The following is a 17088-nucleotide window of genomic DNA, read 5'->3' on the forward strand; positions in this document are numbered from 1 at the left end:
AGCAGGGCCATGTGGTCACTAACCTGTTCTTACCAGCAGGGCCATGTGGTCACTAACCTGTTCTTACCAGCAGGGCCATGTGGTCACTAACCTGTTCTTACCAGCAGGGCCATGTGGTCACTAACCTGTTCTTACCAGCAGGACCATGTGGTCACTAACCTGTTCTTACCAGCAGGGCCATGTGGTCACTAACCTGTTCTTACCAGCAGGGCCATGTGGTCACTAACCTGTTCTTACCAGCAGGGCCATGTGGTCACTAACCTGTTCTTACCAGCAGGACCATGTGGTCACTAACCTGTTCTTACCAGCAGGGCCATGTGGTCACTAACCTGTTCTTACCAGCAGGGCCATGTGGTCACTAACCTGTTCTTTAAGAAGCAGGGCCATGTGGTCACTAACCTGTTCTTACCAGCAGGACCATGTGGTCACTAACCTGTTCTTACCAGCAGGGCCATGTGGTCACTAACCTGTTCTTTAAGAAGCAGGGCCATGTGGTCACTAACCTGTTCTTTAAGAAGCAGGGCCATGTGGTCACTAACCTGTTCTTTAAGAAGCAGGGCCATGTGGTCACTAACCTGTTCTTACCAGCAGGACCATGTGGTCACTAACCTGTTCTTACCAGCAGGGCCATGTGGTCACTAACCTGTTCTTACCAGCAGGGCCATGTGGTCACTAACCTGTTCTTTAAGAAGCAGGGCCATGTGGTCACTAACCTGTTCTTACCAGCAGGACCATGTGGTCACTAACCTGTTCTTACCAGCAGGGCCATGTGGTCACTAACCTGTTCTTACCAGCAGGGCCATGTGGTCACTAACCTGTTCTTACCAGCAGGGCCATGTGGTCACTAACCTGTTCTTACCAGCAGGGCCATGTGGTCACTAACCTGTTCTTACCAGCAGGACCATGTGGTCACTAACCTGTTCTTACCAGCAGGGCCATGTGGTCACTAACCTGTTCTTACCAGCAGGGCCATGTGGTCACTAACCTGTTCTTTAAGAAGCAGGGCCATGTGGTCACTAACCTGTTCTTACCAGCAGGACCATGTGGTCACTAACCTGTTCTTACCAGCAGGACCATGTGGTCACTAACCTGTTCTTTAAGAAGCAGGGCCATGTGGTCACTAACCTGTTCTTTAAGAAGCAGGGCCATGTGGTCACTAACCTGTTCTTTAAGAAGCAGGGCCATGTGGTCACTAACCTGTTCTTACCAGCAGGACCATGTGGTCACTAACCTGTTCTTACCAGCAGGGCCATGTGGTCACTAACCTGTTCTTACCAGCAGGGCCATGTGGTCACTAACCTGTTCTTTAAGAAGCAGGGCCATGTGGTCACTAACCTGTTCTTACCAGCAGGACCATGTGGTCACTAACCTGTTCTTACCAGCAGGGCCATGTGGTCACTAACCTGTTCTTACCAGCAGGGCCATGTGGTCACTAACCTGTTCTTACCAGCAGGACCATGTGGTCACTAACCTGTTCTTACCAGCAGGGCCACGTGGTCACTAACCTGTTCTTACCAGCAGGGCCATGTGGTCACTAACCTGTTCTTACCAGCAGGGCCATGTGGTCACTAACCTGTTCTTACCAGCAGGGCCATGTGGTCACTAACCTGTTCTTTAAGAAGCAGGGCCATGTGGTCACTAACCTGTTCTTACCAGCAGGGCCATGTGGTCACTAACCTGTTCTTTAAGAAGCAGGGCCATGTGGTCACTAACCTGTTCTTTAAGAAGCAGGGCCATGTGGTCACTAACCTGTTCTTTAAGAAGCAGGGCCATGTGGTCACTAACCTGTTCTTACCAGCAGGGCCATGTGGTCACTAACCTGTTCTTACCAGCAGGACCATGTGGTCACTAACCTGTTCTTACCAGCAGGGCCATGTGGTCACTAACCTGTTCTTACCAGCAGGGCCATGTGGTCACTAACCTGTTCTTACCAGCAGGACCATGTGGTCACTAACCTGTTCTTTAAGAAGCAGGGCCATGTGGTCACTAACCTGTTCTTACCAGCAGGGCCATGAGGTCACTAACCTGTTCTTTAAGAAGCAGGGCCATGTGGTCACTAACCTGTTCTTACCAGCAGGGCCATGTGGTCACTAACCTGTTCTTTAAGAAGCAGGGCCATGTGGTCACTAACCTGTTCTTTAAGAAGCAGGGCCATGTGTTCACTAACCTGTTCTTTATGAAGCAGGGCCATGTGGTCACTAACCTGTTCTTTAAGAAGCAGGGCCATGTGGTCACTAACCTGTTCTTACCAGCAGGGCCATGTGGTCACTAACCTGTTCTTTAAGAAGCAGGGCCATGTGGTCACTAACCTGTTCTTTAAGAAGCAGGGCCATGTGGTCACTAACCTGTTCTTACCAGCAGGGCCATGTGGTCACTAACCTGTTCTTACCAGCAGGACCATGTGGTCACTAACCTGTTCTTACCAGCAGGGCCATGTGGTCACTAACCTGTTCTTACCAGCAGGGCCATGTGGTCACTAACCTGTTCTTTAAGAAGCAGGGCCATGTGGTCACTAACCTGTTCTTACCAGTAGCCAGCACATGTTCTACCGCAGGACCATGTGGTCACTAACCTGTTCTTTAAGAAGCAGGGCCATGTGGTCACTAACCTGTTCTTTAAGAAGCAGGGCCATGTGGTCACTAACCTGTTCTTACCAGCAGGACCATGTGGTCACTAACCTGTTCTTACCAGCAGGGCCATGTGGTCACTAACCTGTTCTTACCAGCAGGGCCATGTGGTCACTAACCTGTTCTTTAAGAAGCAGGGCCATGTGGTCACTAACCTGTTCTTACCAGCAGGACCATGTGGTCACTAACCTGTTCTTACCAGCAGGGCCATGTGGTCACTAACCTGTTCTTTAAGAAGCAGGACCATGTGGTCACTAACCTGTTCTTACCAGCAGGGCCATGTGGTCACTAACCTGTTCTTTAAGAAGCAGGGCCATGTGGTCACTAACCTGTTCTTACCAGCAGGGCCATGTGGTCACTAACCTGTTCTTTAAGAAGCAGGGCCATGTGGTCACTAACCTGTTCTTACCAGCAGGACCATGTGGTCACTAACCTGTTCTTACCAGCAGGGCCATGTGGTCACTAACCTGTTCTTTAAGAAGCAGGGCCATGTGGTCACTAACCTGTTCTTTAAGAAGCAGGGCCATGTGGTCACTAACCTGTTCTTACCAGCAGGGCCATGTGGTCACTAACCTGTTCTTTAAGAAGCAGGGCCATGTGGTCACTAACCTGTTCTTTAAGAAGCAGGGCCATGTGGTCACTAACCTGTTCTTACCAGCAGGGCCATGTGGTCACTAACCTGTTCTTACCAGCAGGGCCATGTGGTCACTAACCTGTTCTTACCAGCAGGGCCATGTGGTCACTAACCTGTTCTTACCAGCAGGGCCATGTGGTCACTAACCTGTTCTTACCAGCAGGGCCATGTGGTCACTAACCTGTTCTTACCAGCAGGGCCATGTGGTCACTAACCTGTTCTTACCAGCAGGACCATGTGGTCACTAACCTGTTCTTACCAGCAGGGCCATGTGGTCACTAACCTGTTCTTTAAGAAGCAGGGCCATGTGGTCACTAACCTGTTCTTTAAGAAGCAGGGCCATGTGGTCACTAACCTGTTCTTACCAGCAGGACCATGTGGTCACTAACCTGTTCTTACCAGCAGGGCCATGTGGTCACTAACCTGTTCTTTACGCAGCAGGGCCATGTGGTCACTAACCTGTTCTTACCAGCAGGGCCATGTGGTCACTAACCTGTTCTTACCAGCAGGGCCATGTGGTCACTAACCTGTTCTTACCAGCAGGGCCATGTGGTCACTAACCTGTTCTTTAAGAAGCAGGGCCATGTGGTCACTAACCTGTTCTTACCAGCAGGGCCATGTGGTCACTAACCTGTTCTTACCAGCAGGGCCATGTGGTCACTAACCTGTTCTTTAAGAAGCAGGGCCATGTGGTCACTAACCTGTTCTTACCAGCAGGGCCATGTGGTCACTAACCTGTTCTTTAAGAAGCAGGGCCATGTGGTCACTAACCTGTTCTTTAAGAAGCAGGGCCATGTGGTCACTAACCTGTTCTTTAAGAAGCAGGGCCATGTGGTCACTAACCTGTTCTTACCAGCAGGGCCATGTGGTCACTAACCTGTTCTTACCAGCAGGGCCATGTGGTCACTAACCTGTTCTTACCAGCAGGGCCATGTGGTCACTAACCTGTTCTTACCAGCAGGGCCATGTGGTCACTAACCTGTTCTTTAAGAAGCAGGGCCATGTGGTCACTAACCTGTTCTTTAAGAAGCAGGGCCATGTGGTCACTAACCTGTTCTTACCAGCAAGGCCATGTGGTCACTAACCTGTTCTTTAAGAAGCAGGGCCATGTGGTCACTAACCTGTTCTTTAAGAAGCAGGGCCATGTGGTCACTAACCTGTTCTTACCAGCAGGGCCATGTGGTCACTAACCTGTTCTTACCAGCAGGACCATGTGGTCACTAACCTGTTCTTACCAGCAGGGCCATGTGGTCACTAACCTGTTCTTACCAGCAGGGCCATGTGGTCACTAACCTGTTCTTTAAGAAGCAGGGCCATGTGGTCACTAACCTGTTCTTACCAAGCAGGGCCATGTGGTCACTAACCTGTTCTTTACGCAGCAGGACCATGTGGTCACTAACCTGTTCTTACCAGCAGGGCCATGTGGTCACTAACCTGTTCTTTACGCAGCAGGGCCATGTGGTCACTAACCTGTTCTTACCAGCAGGACCATGTGGTCACTAACCTGTTCTTTACGCAGCAGGGCCATGTGGTCACTAACCTGTTCTTTAGAGGCAGGGCCATGTGGTCACTAACCTGTTCTTACCAGCAGGGCCATGTGGTCACTAACCTGTTCTTACCAGCAGGGCCATGAGGTCACTAACCTGTTCTTTAAGAAGCAGGGCCATGTGGTCACTAACCTGTTCTTACCAGCAGGGCCATGTGGTCACTAACCTGTTCTTTAAGAGAGAGGGCCATGTGGTCACTAACCTGTTCTTTAAGAAGCAGGGCCATGTGGTCACTAACCTGTTCTTTACGCAGCAGGGCCATGTGGTCACTAACCTGTTCTTTAAGAAGCAGGGCCATGTGGTCACTAACCTGTTCTTACCAGCAAGGCCATGTGGTCACTAACCTGTTCTTTAAGAAGCAGGGCCATGTGGTCACTAACCTGTTCTTTAAGAAGCAGGGCCATGTGGTCACTAACCTGTTCTTACCAGCAGGGCCATGTGGTCACTAACCTGTTGCTTACCAGCAGGACCATGTGGTCACTAACCTGTTCTTACCAGCAGGGCCATGTGGTCACTAACCTGTTCTTTAAGAAGCAGGGCCATGTGGTCACTAACCTGTTCTTTAAGAAGCAGGGCCATGTGGTCACTAACCTGTTCTTACCAGCAGGGCCATGTGGTCACTAACCTGTTCTTACCAGCAGGACCATGTGGTCACTAACCTGTTCTTACCAGCAGGGCCATGTGGTCACTAACCTGTTCTTACCAGCAGGGCCATGTGGTCACTAACCTGTTCTTTAAGAAGCAGGGCCATGTGGTCACTAACCTGTTCTTACCAGCAGGGCCATGTGGTCACTAACCTGTTCTTACCAGCAGGACCATGTGGTCACTAACCTGTTCTTTAAGAAGCAGGGCCATGTGGTCACTAACCTGTTCTTTAAGAAGCAGGGCCATGTGGTCACTAACCTGTTCTTACCAGCAGGACCATGTGGTCACTAACCTGTTCTTACCAGCAGGGCCATGTGGTCACTAACCTGTTCTTACCAGCAGGGCCATGTGGTCACTAACCTGTTCTTTAAGAAGCAGGGCCATGTGGTCACTAACCTGTTCTTACCAGCAGGACCATGTGGTCACTAACCTGTTCTTACCAGCAGGGCCATGTGGTCACTAACCTGTTCTTTAAGAAGCAGGACCATGTGGTCACTAACCTGTTCTTACCAGCAGGGCCATGTGGTCACTAACCTGTTCTTTAAGAAGCAGGGCCATGTGGTCACTAACCTGTTCTTACCAGCAGGGCCATGTGGTCACTAACCTGTTCTTTAAGAAGCAGGGCCATGTGGTCACTAACCTGTTCTTACCAGCAGGACCATGTGGTCACTAACCTGTTCTTACCAGCAGGGCCATGTGGTCACTAACCTGTTCTTTAAGAAGCAGGGCCATGTGGTCACTAACCTGTTCTTTAAGAAGCAGGGCCATGTGGTCACTAACCTGTTCTTACCAGCAGGGCCATGTGGTCACTAACCTGTTCTTTAAGAAGCAGGGCCATGTGGTCACTAACCTGTTCTTTAAGAAGCAGGGCCATGTGGTCACTAACCTGTTCTTACCAGCAGGGCCATGTGGTCACTAACCTGTTCTTACCAGCAGGACCATGTGGTCACTAACCTGTTCTTACCAGCAGGGCCATGTGGTCACTAACCTGTTCTTACCAGCAGGGCCATGTGGTCACTAACCTGTTCTTTAAGAAGCAGGGCCATGTGGTCACTAACCTGTTCTTACCAGCAGGACCATGTGGTCACTAACCTAGTCTTACCAGCAGGACCATGTGGTCACTAACCTGTTCTTTAAGAAGCAGGGCCATGTGGTCACTAACCTGTTCTTTAAGAAGCAGGGCCATGTGGTCACTAACCTGTTCTTTAAGAAGCAGGGCCATGTGGTCACTAACCTGTTCTTACCAGCAGGACCATGTGGTCACTAACCTGTTCTTACCAGCAGGGCCATGTGGTCACTAACCTGTTCTTACCAGCAGGGCCATGTGGTCACTAACCTGTTCTTTAAGAAGCAGGGCCATGTGGTCACTAACCTGTTCTTACCAGCAGGACCATGTGGTCACTAACCTGTTCTTACCAGCAGGGCCATGTGGTCACTAACCTGTTCTTTAAGAAGCAGGACCATGTGGTCACTAACCTGTTCTTACCAGCAGGGCCATGTGGTCACTAACCTGTTCTTTAAGAAGCAGGGCCATGTGGTCACTAACCTGTTCTTACCAGCAGGGCCATGTGGTCACTAACCTGTTCTTTAAGAAGCAGGGCCATGTGGTCACTAACCTGTTCTTACCAGCAGGACCATGTGGTCACTAACCTGTTCTTACCAGCAGGGCCATGTGGTCACTAACCTGTTCTTTAAGAAGCAGGGCCATGTGGTCACTAACCTGTTCTTTAAGAAGCAGGGCCATGTGGTCACTAACCTGTTCTTTAAGAAGCAGGGCCATGTGGTCACTAACCTGTTCTTTAAGAAGCAGGACCATGAGGTCACTAACCTGTTCTTTAAGAAGCAGGGCCATGTGGTCACTAACCTGTTCTTACCAGCAGGGCCATGTGGTCACTAACCTTTTCTTTAAGAAGCAGGACCATGTGGTAGCAGGACCATGTGGTCACTAACCTGTTCTTACCAGCAGGACCATGTGGTCACTAACCTGTTCTTACCAGCAGGGCCATGTGGTCACCAACCTGTTCTTACCAGCAGGGCCATGTGGTCACTAACCTGTTCTTACCAGCAGGGCCATGTGGTCACTAACCTGTTCTTACCAGCAGTGACCATGTGGTCACTAACCTGTTCTTACCAGCAGGGCCATGTGGTCACTAACCTGTTCTTACCAGCAGGGCCATGTGGTCACTAACCTGTTCTTACCAGCAGGGCCATGTGGTCACTAACCTGTTCTTTAAGAAGCAGGGCCATGTGGTCACTAACCTGTTCTTACCAGCAGGGCCATGTGGTCACTAACCTGTTCTTTAAGAAGCAGGACCATGTGGTCACTAACCTGTTCTTTAAGAAGCAGGGCCATGTGGTCACTAACCTGTTCTTTAAGAAGCAGGGCCATGTGGTCACTAACCTGTTCTTACCAGCAGGGCCATGTGGTCACTAACCTGTTCTTACCAGCAGGACCATGTGGTCACTAACCTGTTCTTACCAGCAGGGCCATGTGGTCACTAACCTGTTCTTACCAGCAGGGCCATGTGGTCACTAACCTGTTCTTACCAGCAGGGCCATGTGGTCACTAACCTGTTCTTTAAGAAGCAGGACCATGTGGTCACTAACCTGTTCTTTAAGAAGCAGGACCATGTGGTCACTAACCTGTTCTTACCAGCAGGGCCATGTGGTCACTAACCTGTTCTTACCAGCAGGGCCATGTGGTCACTAACCTGTTCTTTAAGAAGCAGGCCCATGCGGTCACACATCTGGTTCCCGTCTATAGATGTAAGTGCGATGTAAAGGAAGAGTCCGTAGAGGACAGGTTTGGGGATCCACCGGAGAGGAACTGGTAGCAGAAACACTGACATACCGATGAAGATGTTGGCCACTAGAGATGTTAGCCTGGTCTCCTTTACAGTGACGATACTGGACGGACACACACACACACACACACACACACACACACACACACACACACACACACACACACACACACACACACACACACACACACACACACACACACACACAATAAATCAACAGTCAGTTACTTCTGATTAAGAACACTAGTCTATCTGTAACCTCTTAGACTAGTGTCCTGTGGGTTATAACATGCTCTAAGAGGTTACAGATAGACTAGTGTCCTGTGGGATATAACATGCTCTAAGAGGTTACAGATAGACTAGTGTCCTGTGGGATATAACATGCTCTAAGAGGTTACAGATAGACTAGTGTCCTGTGGGATATAACATGCTCTAAGAGGTTACAGATAGGCTAGTGTCCTGTGGGTTATAACATGCTCTAAGAGGTTATAGATAGACTAGTGTCCTGTGGGTTATAACATGCTCTAAGAGGTTATAGATAGACTAGTGTCCTGTGGGCTATAACATGCTCTAAGAGGTTACAGATAGACTAGTGTCCTGTGGGTTATAACATGCTCTAAGAGGTTACAGATAGACTAGTGTCCTGTGGGTTATAACATGCTCTAAGAGGTTACAGATAGGCTAGTGTCCTGTGGGTTATAACATGCTCTAAGAGGTTACAGATAGGCTAGTGTCCTGTGGGTTATAACATGCTCTAAGAGGTTATAGATAGACTAGTGTCCTGTGGGTTATAACATGCTCTAAGAGGTTATAGATAGACTAGTGTCCTGTGGGCTATAACATGCTCTAAGAGGTTACAGATAGACTAGTGTCCTGTGGGTTATAACATGCTCTAAGAGGTTACAGATAGACTAGTGTCCTGTGGGTTATAACATGCTCTAAGAGGTTACAGATAGACTAGTGTCCTGTGGGTTATAACATGTTCTAAGAGGTTATAGATAGACTAGTGTCCTGTGGGTTATAACATGTTCTAAGAGGTTACAGATAGACTAGTGTCCTGTGGGTTATAACATGCTCAAAGAGGTTACAGATAGACTAGTGTCCTGTGGGTTATAACATGCTCTAAGAGGTTATAGATAGACTAGTGTCCTGTGGGTTATAACATGTTCTAAGAGGTTATAGATAGACTAGTGTCCTGTGGGTTATAACATGCTCAAAGAGGTTACAGATAGACTAGTGTCCTGTGGGTTATAACATGCTCTAAGAGGTTATAGATAGACTAGTGTCCTGTGGGTTATAACATGCTCTAAGAGGTTATAGATAGACTAGTGTCCTGTGGGTTATAACATGCTCTAAGAGGTTACAGATAGACTAGTGTCCTGTGGGTTATAACATGCTCTAAGAGGTTATAGATAGACTAGTGTCCTGTGGGTTATAACATGCTCTAAGAGGTTATAGATAGACTAGTGTCCTGTGGGTTATAACATGCTCTAAGAGGTTACAGATAGACTAGTGTCCTGTGGGTTATAACATGCTCTAAGAGTTTACAGATAGACTAGTGTCCTGTGGGTTATAACATGCTCTAAGAGGTTACAGATAGACTAGTGTCCTGTGGGTTATAACATGCTCTAAGAGGTTACAGATAGACTAGTGTCCTGTGGGTTATAACATGCTCTAAGAGGTTACAGATAGACTAGTGTCCTGTGGGTTATAACATGCTCTAAGAGGTTATAGATAGACTAGTGGAGTTGGTCCCCCCTTTGCTGCTATAACAGCCTCCACTCTTCTGGGAAGGCTTTCCACTAGATGATGGATCATTGCTGCTATAACAGCCTCCACTCTTCTGGGAAGGCTTTCCACTAGATGTTGGGACATTGCTGCTATAACAGCCTCCACTCTTCTGGGAAGGCTTTCCACTAGATGTTGGAACATTGCTGCTATAACAGCCTCCACTCTTCTGGGAAGGCTTTCCACTAGATGTTGGAACATTGCTGCTATAACAGCCTCCACTCTTCTGGGAAGGCTTTCCACTAGATGTTGGATCATTGCTGCTATAACAGCCTCCACTCTTCTGGGAAGGCTTTCCACTAGATGTTGGAACATTGCTGCTATAACAGCCTCCACTCTTCTGGGAAGGCTTTCCACTAGATGTTGGAACATTGCTGCTGTAACAGCCTCCACTCTTCTGGGAAGGCTTTTCACTAGATGTTGGAACATTGCTGCTATAACAGCCTCCACTCTTCTGGGAAGGCTTTCCACTAGATGTTGGAACATTGCTGCTATAACAGCCTCCACTCTTCTGGGAAGGCTTTCCACTAGATGTTGGAACATTGCTGCTATAACAGCCTCCACTCTTCTGGGAAGGCTTTCTACTAGATGTTGGAACATTGCTGCTATAACAGCCTCCACTCTTCTGGGAAGGCTTTCCACTAGATGTTGGAACATTGCTGCTGTAACAGCCTCCACTCTTCTGGGAAGGCTTTCCACTAGATGTTGGAACATTGCAGCTATAACAGCCTCCACTCTTCTGGGAAGGCTTTCTACTAGATGTTGGAACATTGCTGCGGGGACTTGCTTCCATTCAGCCACAAGAGCATTGGTGAGGTCGGGCACTGATGTTCGGCGATTAGGCCTGGCTCGCAGTCGGCTTTCCAATTCATTCATGAAAACCAGGTAGTCTCTAACGGGCAGGTAGTCTCTAAGGGACAGGTAGTCTCTAAGGGACAGGTAGTCTCTAAGGGGCAGGTAGTCTCTAACGGGCAGGTAGTCTCTAACGGGCAGGTAGTCTCTAAGGGGCAGGTAGTCTCTAAGGGGCAGGTAGTCTCTAAGGGGCAGGTAGTCTCTAAGGGGCAGGTAGTCTCTAAGGGGCAGGTAGTCTCTAAGGGGCAGGTAGTCTCTAAGGGGCAGGTAGTCTCTAAGGGACAGGTAGTCTCTAAGGGGCAGGTAGTCTCTAAGGGGCAGGTCGTCTCTAAGGGGCAGGTCGTCTCTAAGGGGCAGGTCGTCTCTAAGGGGCAGGTAGTCTCTAAGGGGCAGGTCGTCTCTAAGGGGCAGGTCGTCTCTAAGGGGCAGGTAGTCTCTAAGGGGCAGGTCGTCTCTAAGGGGCAGGTCGTCTCTAAGGGGCAGGTCGTCTCTAAGGGGCAGGTCGTCTCTAAGGGGCAGGTCGTCTCTAAGGGGCAGGTCGTCTCTAAGGGGCAGGTCGTCTCTAAGGGACAGGTAGTCTCTAAGGGACAGGTAGTCTCTAAAGGGCAGGTAGTCTCTAAAGGGCAGGTAGTCTCTAAGGGGCAGGTAGTCTCTAAGGGGCAGGTAGTCTCTAAGGGGCAGGTAGTCTCTAAGGGACAGGTAGTCTCTAAAGGGCAGGTAGTCTCTAAAGGGCAGGTAGTCTCTAAGGGGCAGGTAGTCTCTAAGGGGCAGGTAGTCTCTAAGGGGCAGGTAGTCTCTAAGGGGCAGGTCGTCTCTAAGGGGCAGGTCGTCTCTAAGGGGCAGGTCGTCTCTAAGGGGCAGGTCGTCTCTAAGGGGCAGGTCGTCTCTAAGGGGCAGGTGGTCTCTAAGGGGCAGGTGGTCTCTAAGGGGCGGGTCGTCTCTAAGGGGCAGGTCGTCTCTAAGGGGCAGGTAGTCTCTAAGGGGCAGGTCGTCTCTAAGGGGCAGGTCGTCTCTAAGGGGCAGGTCGTCTCTAAGGGGCAGGTCGTCTCTAAGGGGCAGGTAGTCTCTAAAGGGCAGGTAGTCTCTAAGGGGCAGGTCGTCTCTAAGGGGCAGGTCGTCTCTAAGGGGCAGGTAGTCTCTAAGGGACAGGTAGTCTCTAAGGGACAGGTAGTCTCTAAGGGGCAGGTAGTCTCTAAGGGGCAGGTAGTCTCTAAGGGGCAGGTAGTCTCTAAGGGGCATGTAGTCTCTAAGGGACAGGTAGTCTCTAACGGGCAGGTAGTCTCTAAGGAGCAGGTAGTCTCTAAGGGACAGGTAGTCTCTAAGGGGCAGGTCGTCTCTAAGGGGCAGGTAGTCTCTAAGGGGCAGGTAGTCTCTAAGGGGCAGGTAGTCTCTAAGGGACAGGTAGTCTCTAAGGGGCAGGTCGTCTCTAAGGGGCAGGTAGTCTCTAAGGGGCAGGTAGTCTCTAAGGGACAGGTAGTCTCTAAGGGGCAGGTAGTCTCTAAGGGGCAGGTAGTCTCTAAGGGACAGGTAGTCTCTAAGGGGCAGGTCTGTGCAGGTAACTCACGTCTCATATAGATGTCCTCCCTCTACCCGCTGCTCTACGAAGGCTAGCTGTCTGACGTGCAGGGTGGAGTGGGGGAAGGCTGCGTGCATCCATGGTAACCCCAGGAGAGACATCAGGATGTTGATGAGCCCAGAGAGCATCAGGTCCCAGTGGTACGCTGTTCCCTTCAGCAGCCTGGGACACACACACACACACACACACACACACACACACACACACACACACACACACACACACACACACACACACACACACACATACATACATACATACATACATACATACATACATACATACATACATACATACATACATACATACATACATACATACACACACACACACACACACACACACACACACACACACACACAGTTGATACACACACACACACACACACACACAAAGAGCATACACACACAGTTGATATACACACACACAGTTGATATACACACACACACACACACACACACACACACACACACACACACACACACACACACACACACACACACACACACACACACACACACACACACACACACACACACACACACACACACACACACACACACACACACACACACACACACACTCACTCAGATAAAGCGCATCAGCGGCGGCACATCTGTACCTGTTCTCGGGAGCGTTGGTGAGAGAGACCACAATGTTCTGGTCGATGAAGATGAGGAGAGCCAGGAGGAAGCCGAGGCCCATGGCCGACAAGACGTTCATGACTGACAACTTCCCAACTGGAGCAACGCTGAACATCGGACCGTTACGGAAGTTAAACACTGGAACTGTAGAAACAAGACTAGGGTTGAGGACTAGGGTTGAGGACTAGGGTTGAGGACTAGGTTTGAGGACTAGGGTTGAGGACTAGGTTTGAGGACTAGGGTTGAAGACTAGGGTTGAGGACTAGGGTTGAGTACTAGGGTTGAAGACTAGGATTGAGGACTAGGGTTGAGGACTAGGGTTGAAGACTAGGGTTGAAGACTAGGGTTGAAGACTAAGGTTGAGGACTAGGGTTGAAGACTAGGGTTGAGGACTAGGGTTGAATACTAGGGTTGAGGACTAGGGTTGAGGACTAGTGTGAAGACTAGGGTTGAGGAATAGGGTTGAAGACTAGGGTTGAAGACTAGGGTTGAAGACTAGGGTTGAGGACTAGGGTTGAGGACTAGGGTTGAATACTAGGGTTGAGGACTAGGGTTGAGGACTAGGGTTGAAGACTAGGGTTGAAGACTAGGGTTGAGGACTAAGGTTGAGGACTAGGGTTGAAGACTAGGGTTGAAGACTAGGGTTGTTTATGTTTGAGAGCAGAAAGTAAGAAACAGAGGAGAGTATATCAGGTGGACAGGGAGAGGAGAGGGTACTGAGAGGGGAGAAGGAGAGGGTACTGAAGGATAGAAGGAGAGGAGGAGAGGGTACTGAAGGATAGATGGAGAGGAGGAGAGGGTACTGAAGGATAGAAGGAGAGGAGGAGAAGGGTACTGAAGGATAGAAGGAGAGGAGAGGGTACTGAAGGAGAGGAGGAGGGCGGTACTAAAGGATGGAAGGAGAGGAGGAGAGGGTACTGAGAGGGGAGAAGGAGAAGAGAGGAGGGGTACTAAAGGAGAGGAGGAGAGGGTACTGAGAGGGGAGAAGGAGAAGAGAGGAGGGGTACTGAAGGAGAGGAGAAGAAGAGAAGAGTGGTACTGAGAGGGGAGAAGGAGAAGAGAAGGGAGGTACTGACGCTCGATGTCGTTGAACAGGTAGGATCCGATGAAGGAGAATGCCAAAACCGAGATAGGCAGGGCACAGTCTGACAAAACCTCTCTCACCTTGGAATGGAGAAATGGACTGGAGGGAGAGTGAGAGAGAGAGAGGGTGAGGGTGAGAGGAGAGGGAGGGAGGAGATAGATATAGAGGGAAAGAGGGGAGGAGATAGAGGAAGTAAGTGAGGAGAGAGAGAGAGAGAGAGAGAGGTTGATTGGATTAATCAAAACATTCAGACAGGGGCCTTCAGGGCAGGGAGCAGACACAGAGGCCCTCCGGGGCAGGGAGCAGACACAGAGGCCCTCAGGGCAGGGAGCAGACATAGAGGCCCTCAGGGCAGGGAGCAGACATAGAGGCCCTCAGGGCAGGGAGCAGACATAGAGGCCCTCAGGGCAGCACCAGACATGGAGGCCCTCAGGGCAGGGAGTAGACATAGAGGCCCTCAGGGGCAGGGAGCAGACATAGAGGCCCTCAGGGCAGGGAGCAGACATAGAGGCCCTCAGGGCAGGGAGCAGATATAGAGGCCCTCAGGGCAGGGAGCAGACATAGGGGCCCTCAGGGGCAGGAAGCAGACATAGAGGCCCTCAGGGGCAGGGAGCAGACATAGAGGCCCTCAGGGCAGGGAGCAGACACAGAGGCCCTCAGGGCAGGGAGCAGACATAGAGGCCCTCAGGGCAGGGAGCAGACATAGAGGCCCTCAGGGCAGGGAGCAGACATAGAGGCCCTCAGGGCAGGGAGCAGACATAGAGGCCCTCAGGGCAGGGAGCAGACATAGAGGCCCTCAGGGCAGGGAGCAGACATAGAGGCCCTCAGGGCAGGGAGCAGACATAGAGGCCCTCAGGGCAGGGAGCAGATATAGAGGCCCTCAGGGCAGGGAGCAGACATAGAGCCCTCAGGGGCAGGGAGCAGACATAGAGGCCATCAGGGCAGGGAGCAGACACAGAGGCCCTCAGGGCAGGGAGCAGACATAGAGGCCCTCAGGGCAGGGAGCAGACATAGAGGCCCTCAGGGGCAGGGAGCAGACATAGAGGCCATCAGGGCAGGGAGCAGACATAGAGGCCCTCAGGGCAGGGAGCAGACATAGAGGCCCTCAGGGCAGGGAGCAGACATAGAGGCCCTCAGGGCAGGGAGCAGACATAGAGGACCTCAGGGCAGCTAGCAGACATAGAGGCCCTCAGGGCAGGGAGTAGACACAGAGGCCCTCAGGGGCAGGGAGCAGACACAGAGGCCCTCAGGGCAGGGAGCAGACACAGAGGCCCTCAGGGCAGGGAGCAGACATAGAGGCCCTCAGGGGCAGGGAGCAGACATAGAGGCCCTCAGGGGCAGGGAGCAGACATAGAGGCCCTCAGGGGCAGGGAGCAGACATAGAGGCCCTCAGGGCAGCTAGCAGACATAGAGGCCCTCAGGGCAGGGAGTAGACATAGAGGCCCTCAGGGCAGGGAGCAGACATAGAGGCCCTCAGGGCAGGGAGCAGACATAGGGGCCCTTAGGGCAGCTAGCAGACATAGAGGCCCTCAGGGCAGGGAGCAGACATAGAGGCCCTCAGGGCAGGGAGTAGACATAGAGGCCCTCAGGGCAGGGAGCAGACATAGAGGCCCTCAGGGCAGGGAGCAGACATAGAGGCCCTCAGGGCAGCTAGCAGACATAGAGGCCCTCAGGGCAGGGAGTAGACATAGAGGCCCTCAGGGCAGGGAGCAGACATAGAGGCCCTCAGGGCAGGGAGCAGACATAGAGGCCCTCTGGGCAGCTAGCAGACACAGAGGCCCTCAGGGCAGGGAGTAGACATAGAGGCCCTCAGGGCAGGGAGCAGACATAGAGGCCCTCAGGGCAGGGAGCAGACATAGGGGCCCTCAGGGCAGGGAGCAGACACAGAGGCCCTCAGGGCAGGGAGCAGACATAGAGGCCCTCAGGGCAGCGACCAGACATAGAGGCCCTCAGGGCAGGGAGCAGACATAGAGGCCCTCAGGGCAGGGAGCAGACACAGAGGCCTTCAGGGCAGGGAGCAGACATAGAGGCCCTCAGGGGCAGGGAGCAGACATAGAGGCCCTCAGGGCAGGGAGCAGACATAGAGGCCCTCAGGGGCAGGGAGCAGACACAGAGGCCCTCAGGGGCAGGGACCAGACATAGAGGCCCTCAGGGCAGGGAGCAGACATAGAGGCCCTCAGGGGCAGGGAGCAGACATAGAGGCCCTCAGGGCAGGGAGCAGACATAGAGGCCCTCAGGGCAGGGAGCAGACACAGAGGCCCTCAGGGGCAGGGAGCAGACATAGTGGCCCTCAGGGCAGGGAGCAGACATAGAGGCCCTCAGGGCAGGGAGCAGACATAGAGGCCCTCAGGGGCAGCTAGCAGACATAGAGGCCCTCAGGGGCAGCTAGCAGACATAGAGGCCCTCAGGGCAGCTAGCAGACATAGAGGCCCTCAGGGGCAGCTAGCAGACATAGAGGCCCTCAGGGCAGCTAGCAGACATAGAGGCCCTCAGGGCAGGGAGCAGACATAGAGGCCCTCAGGGCAGGGAGCAGACATAGAGGCCCTCAGGGCAGGGAGCAGACATAGAGGCCCTCAGGGCAGGGAGCAGACATAGAGGCCCTCAGGGGCAGGGAGTAGACACATAAGGCTCTGGTCAAAGTAGGTCACTACATAGGGAATATGGTGCCATAGAGCCCTGGTCTAAAGTAGTATACTACAAAGGGAATAGGGTGCCATAGAGCCCTGGTCTAAAGTAGTACACTGCATAGGGAATAGGTTGCCATAGAGCCCTGGTCTAAAGTAGTATACTACAAAGGGAATAGGGTGCCATAGAGCCCTGGTCTAAAGTAATACACTACATAGGGAATAGGGTGCCATAGAGCCCTGGTCTAAAGTAGCATACTACA

General features: G+C 51.6%; 1 protein-coding gene across 1 annotated transcript in view; it reads right to left on the bottom strand.

Moving 5' to 3' along the window:
• Window positions 1-8125: 8125 nt before the first annotated feature.
• The window catches only part of LOC139553118 (solute carrier family 4 member 11-like), a 92228-nt gene continuing 83265 nt past the window's right edge, over window positions 8126-17088 (bottom strand). Inside the window, exons 13-16 of the mRNA XM_071365072.1 lie at window positions 14194-14300; window positions 13096-13261; window positions 12462-12635; window positions 8126-8360 (exon numbers count right to left, since the gene is read on the bottom strand). Coding sequence (XP_071221173.1) covers window positions 8126-8360; window positions 12462-12635; window positions 13096-13261; window positions 14194-14300 — 682 coding nt within the window. The remainder of the gene's footprint in view (window positions 8361-12461; window positions 12636-13095; window positions 13262-14193; window positions 14301-17088) is intronic.

This window comes from Salvelinus alpinus, chromosome 25 (genome assembly GCF_045679555.1).
Source record: "Salvelinus alpinus chromosome 25, SLU_Salpinus.1, whole genome shotgun sequence".
Classification (NCBI taxonomy): Eukaryota; Metazoa; Chordata; class Actinopteri; order Salmoniformes; family Salmonidae; genus Salvelinus; species Salvelinus alpinus.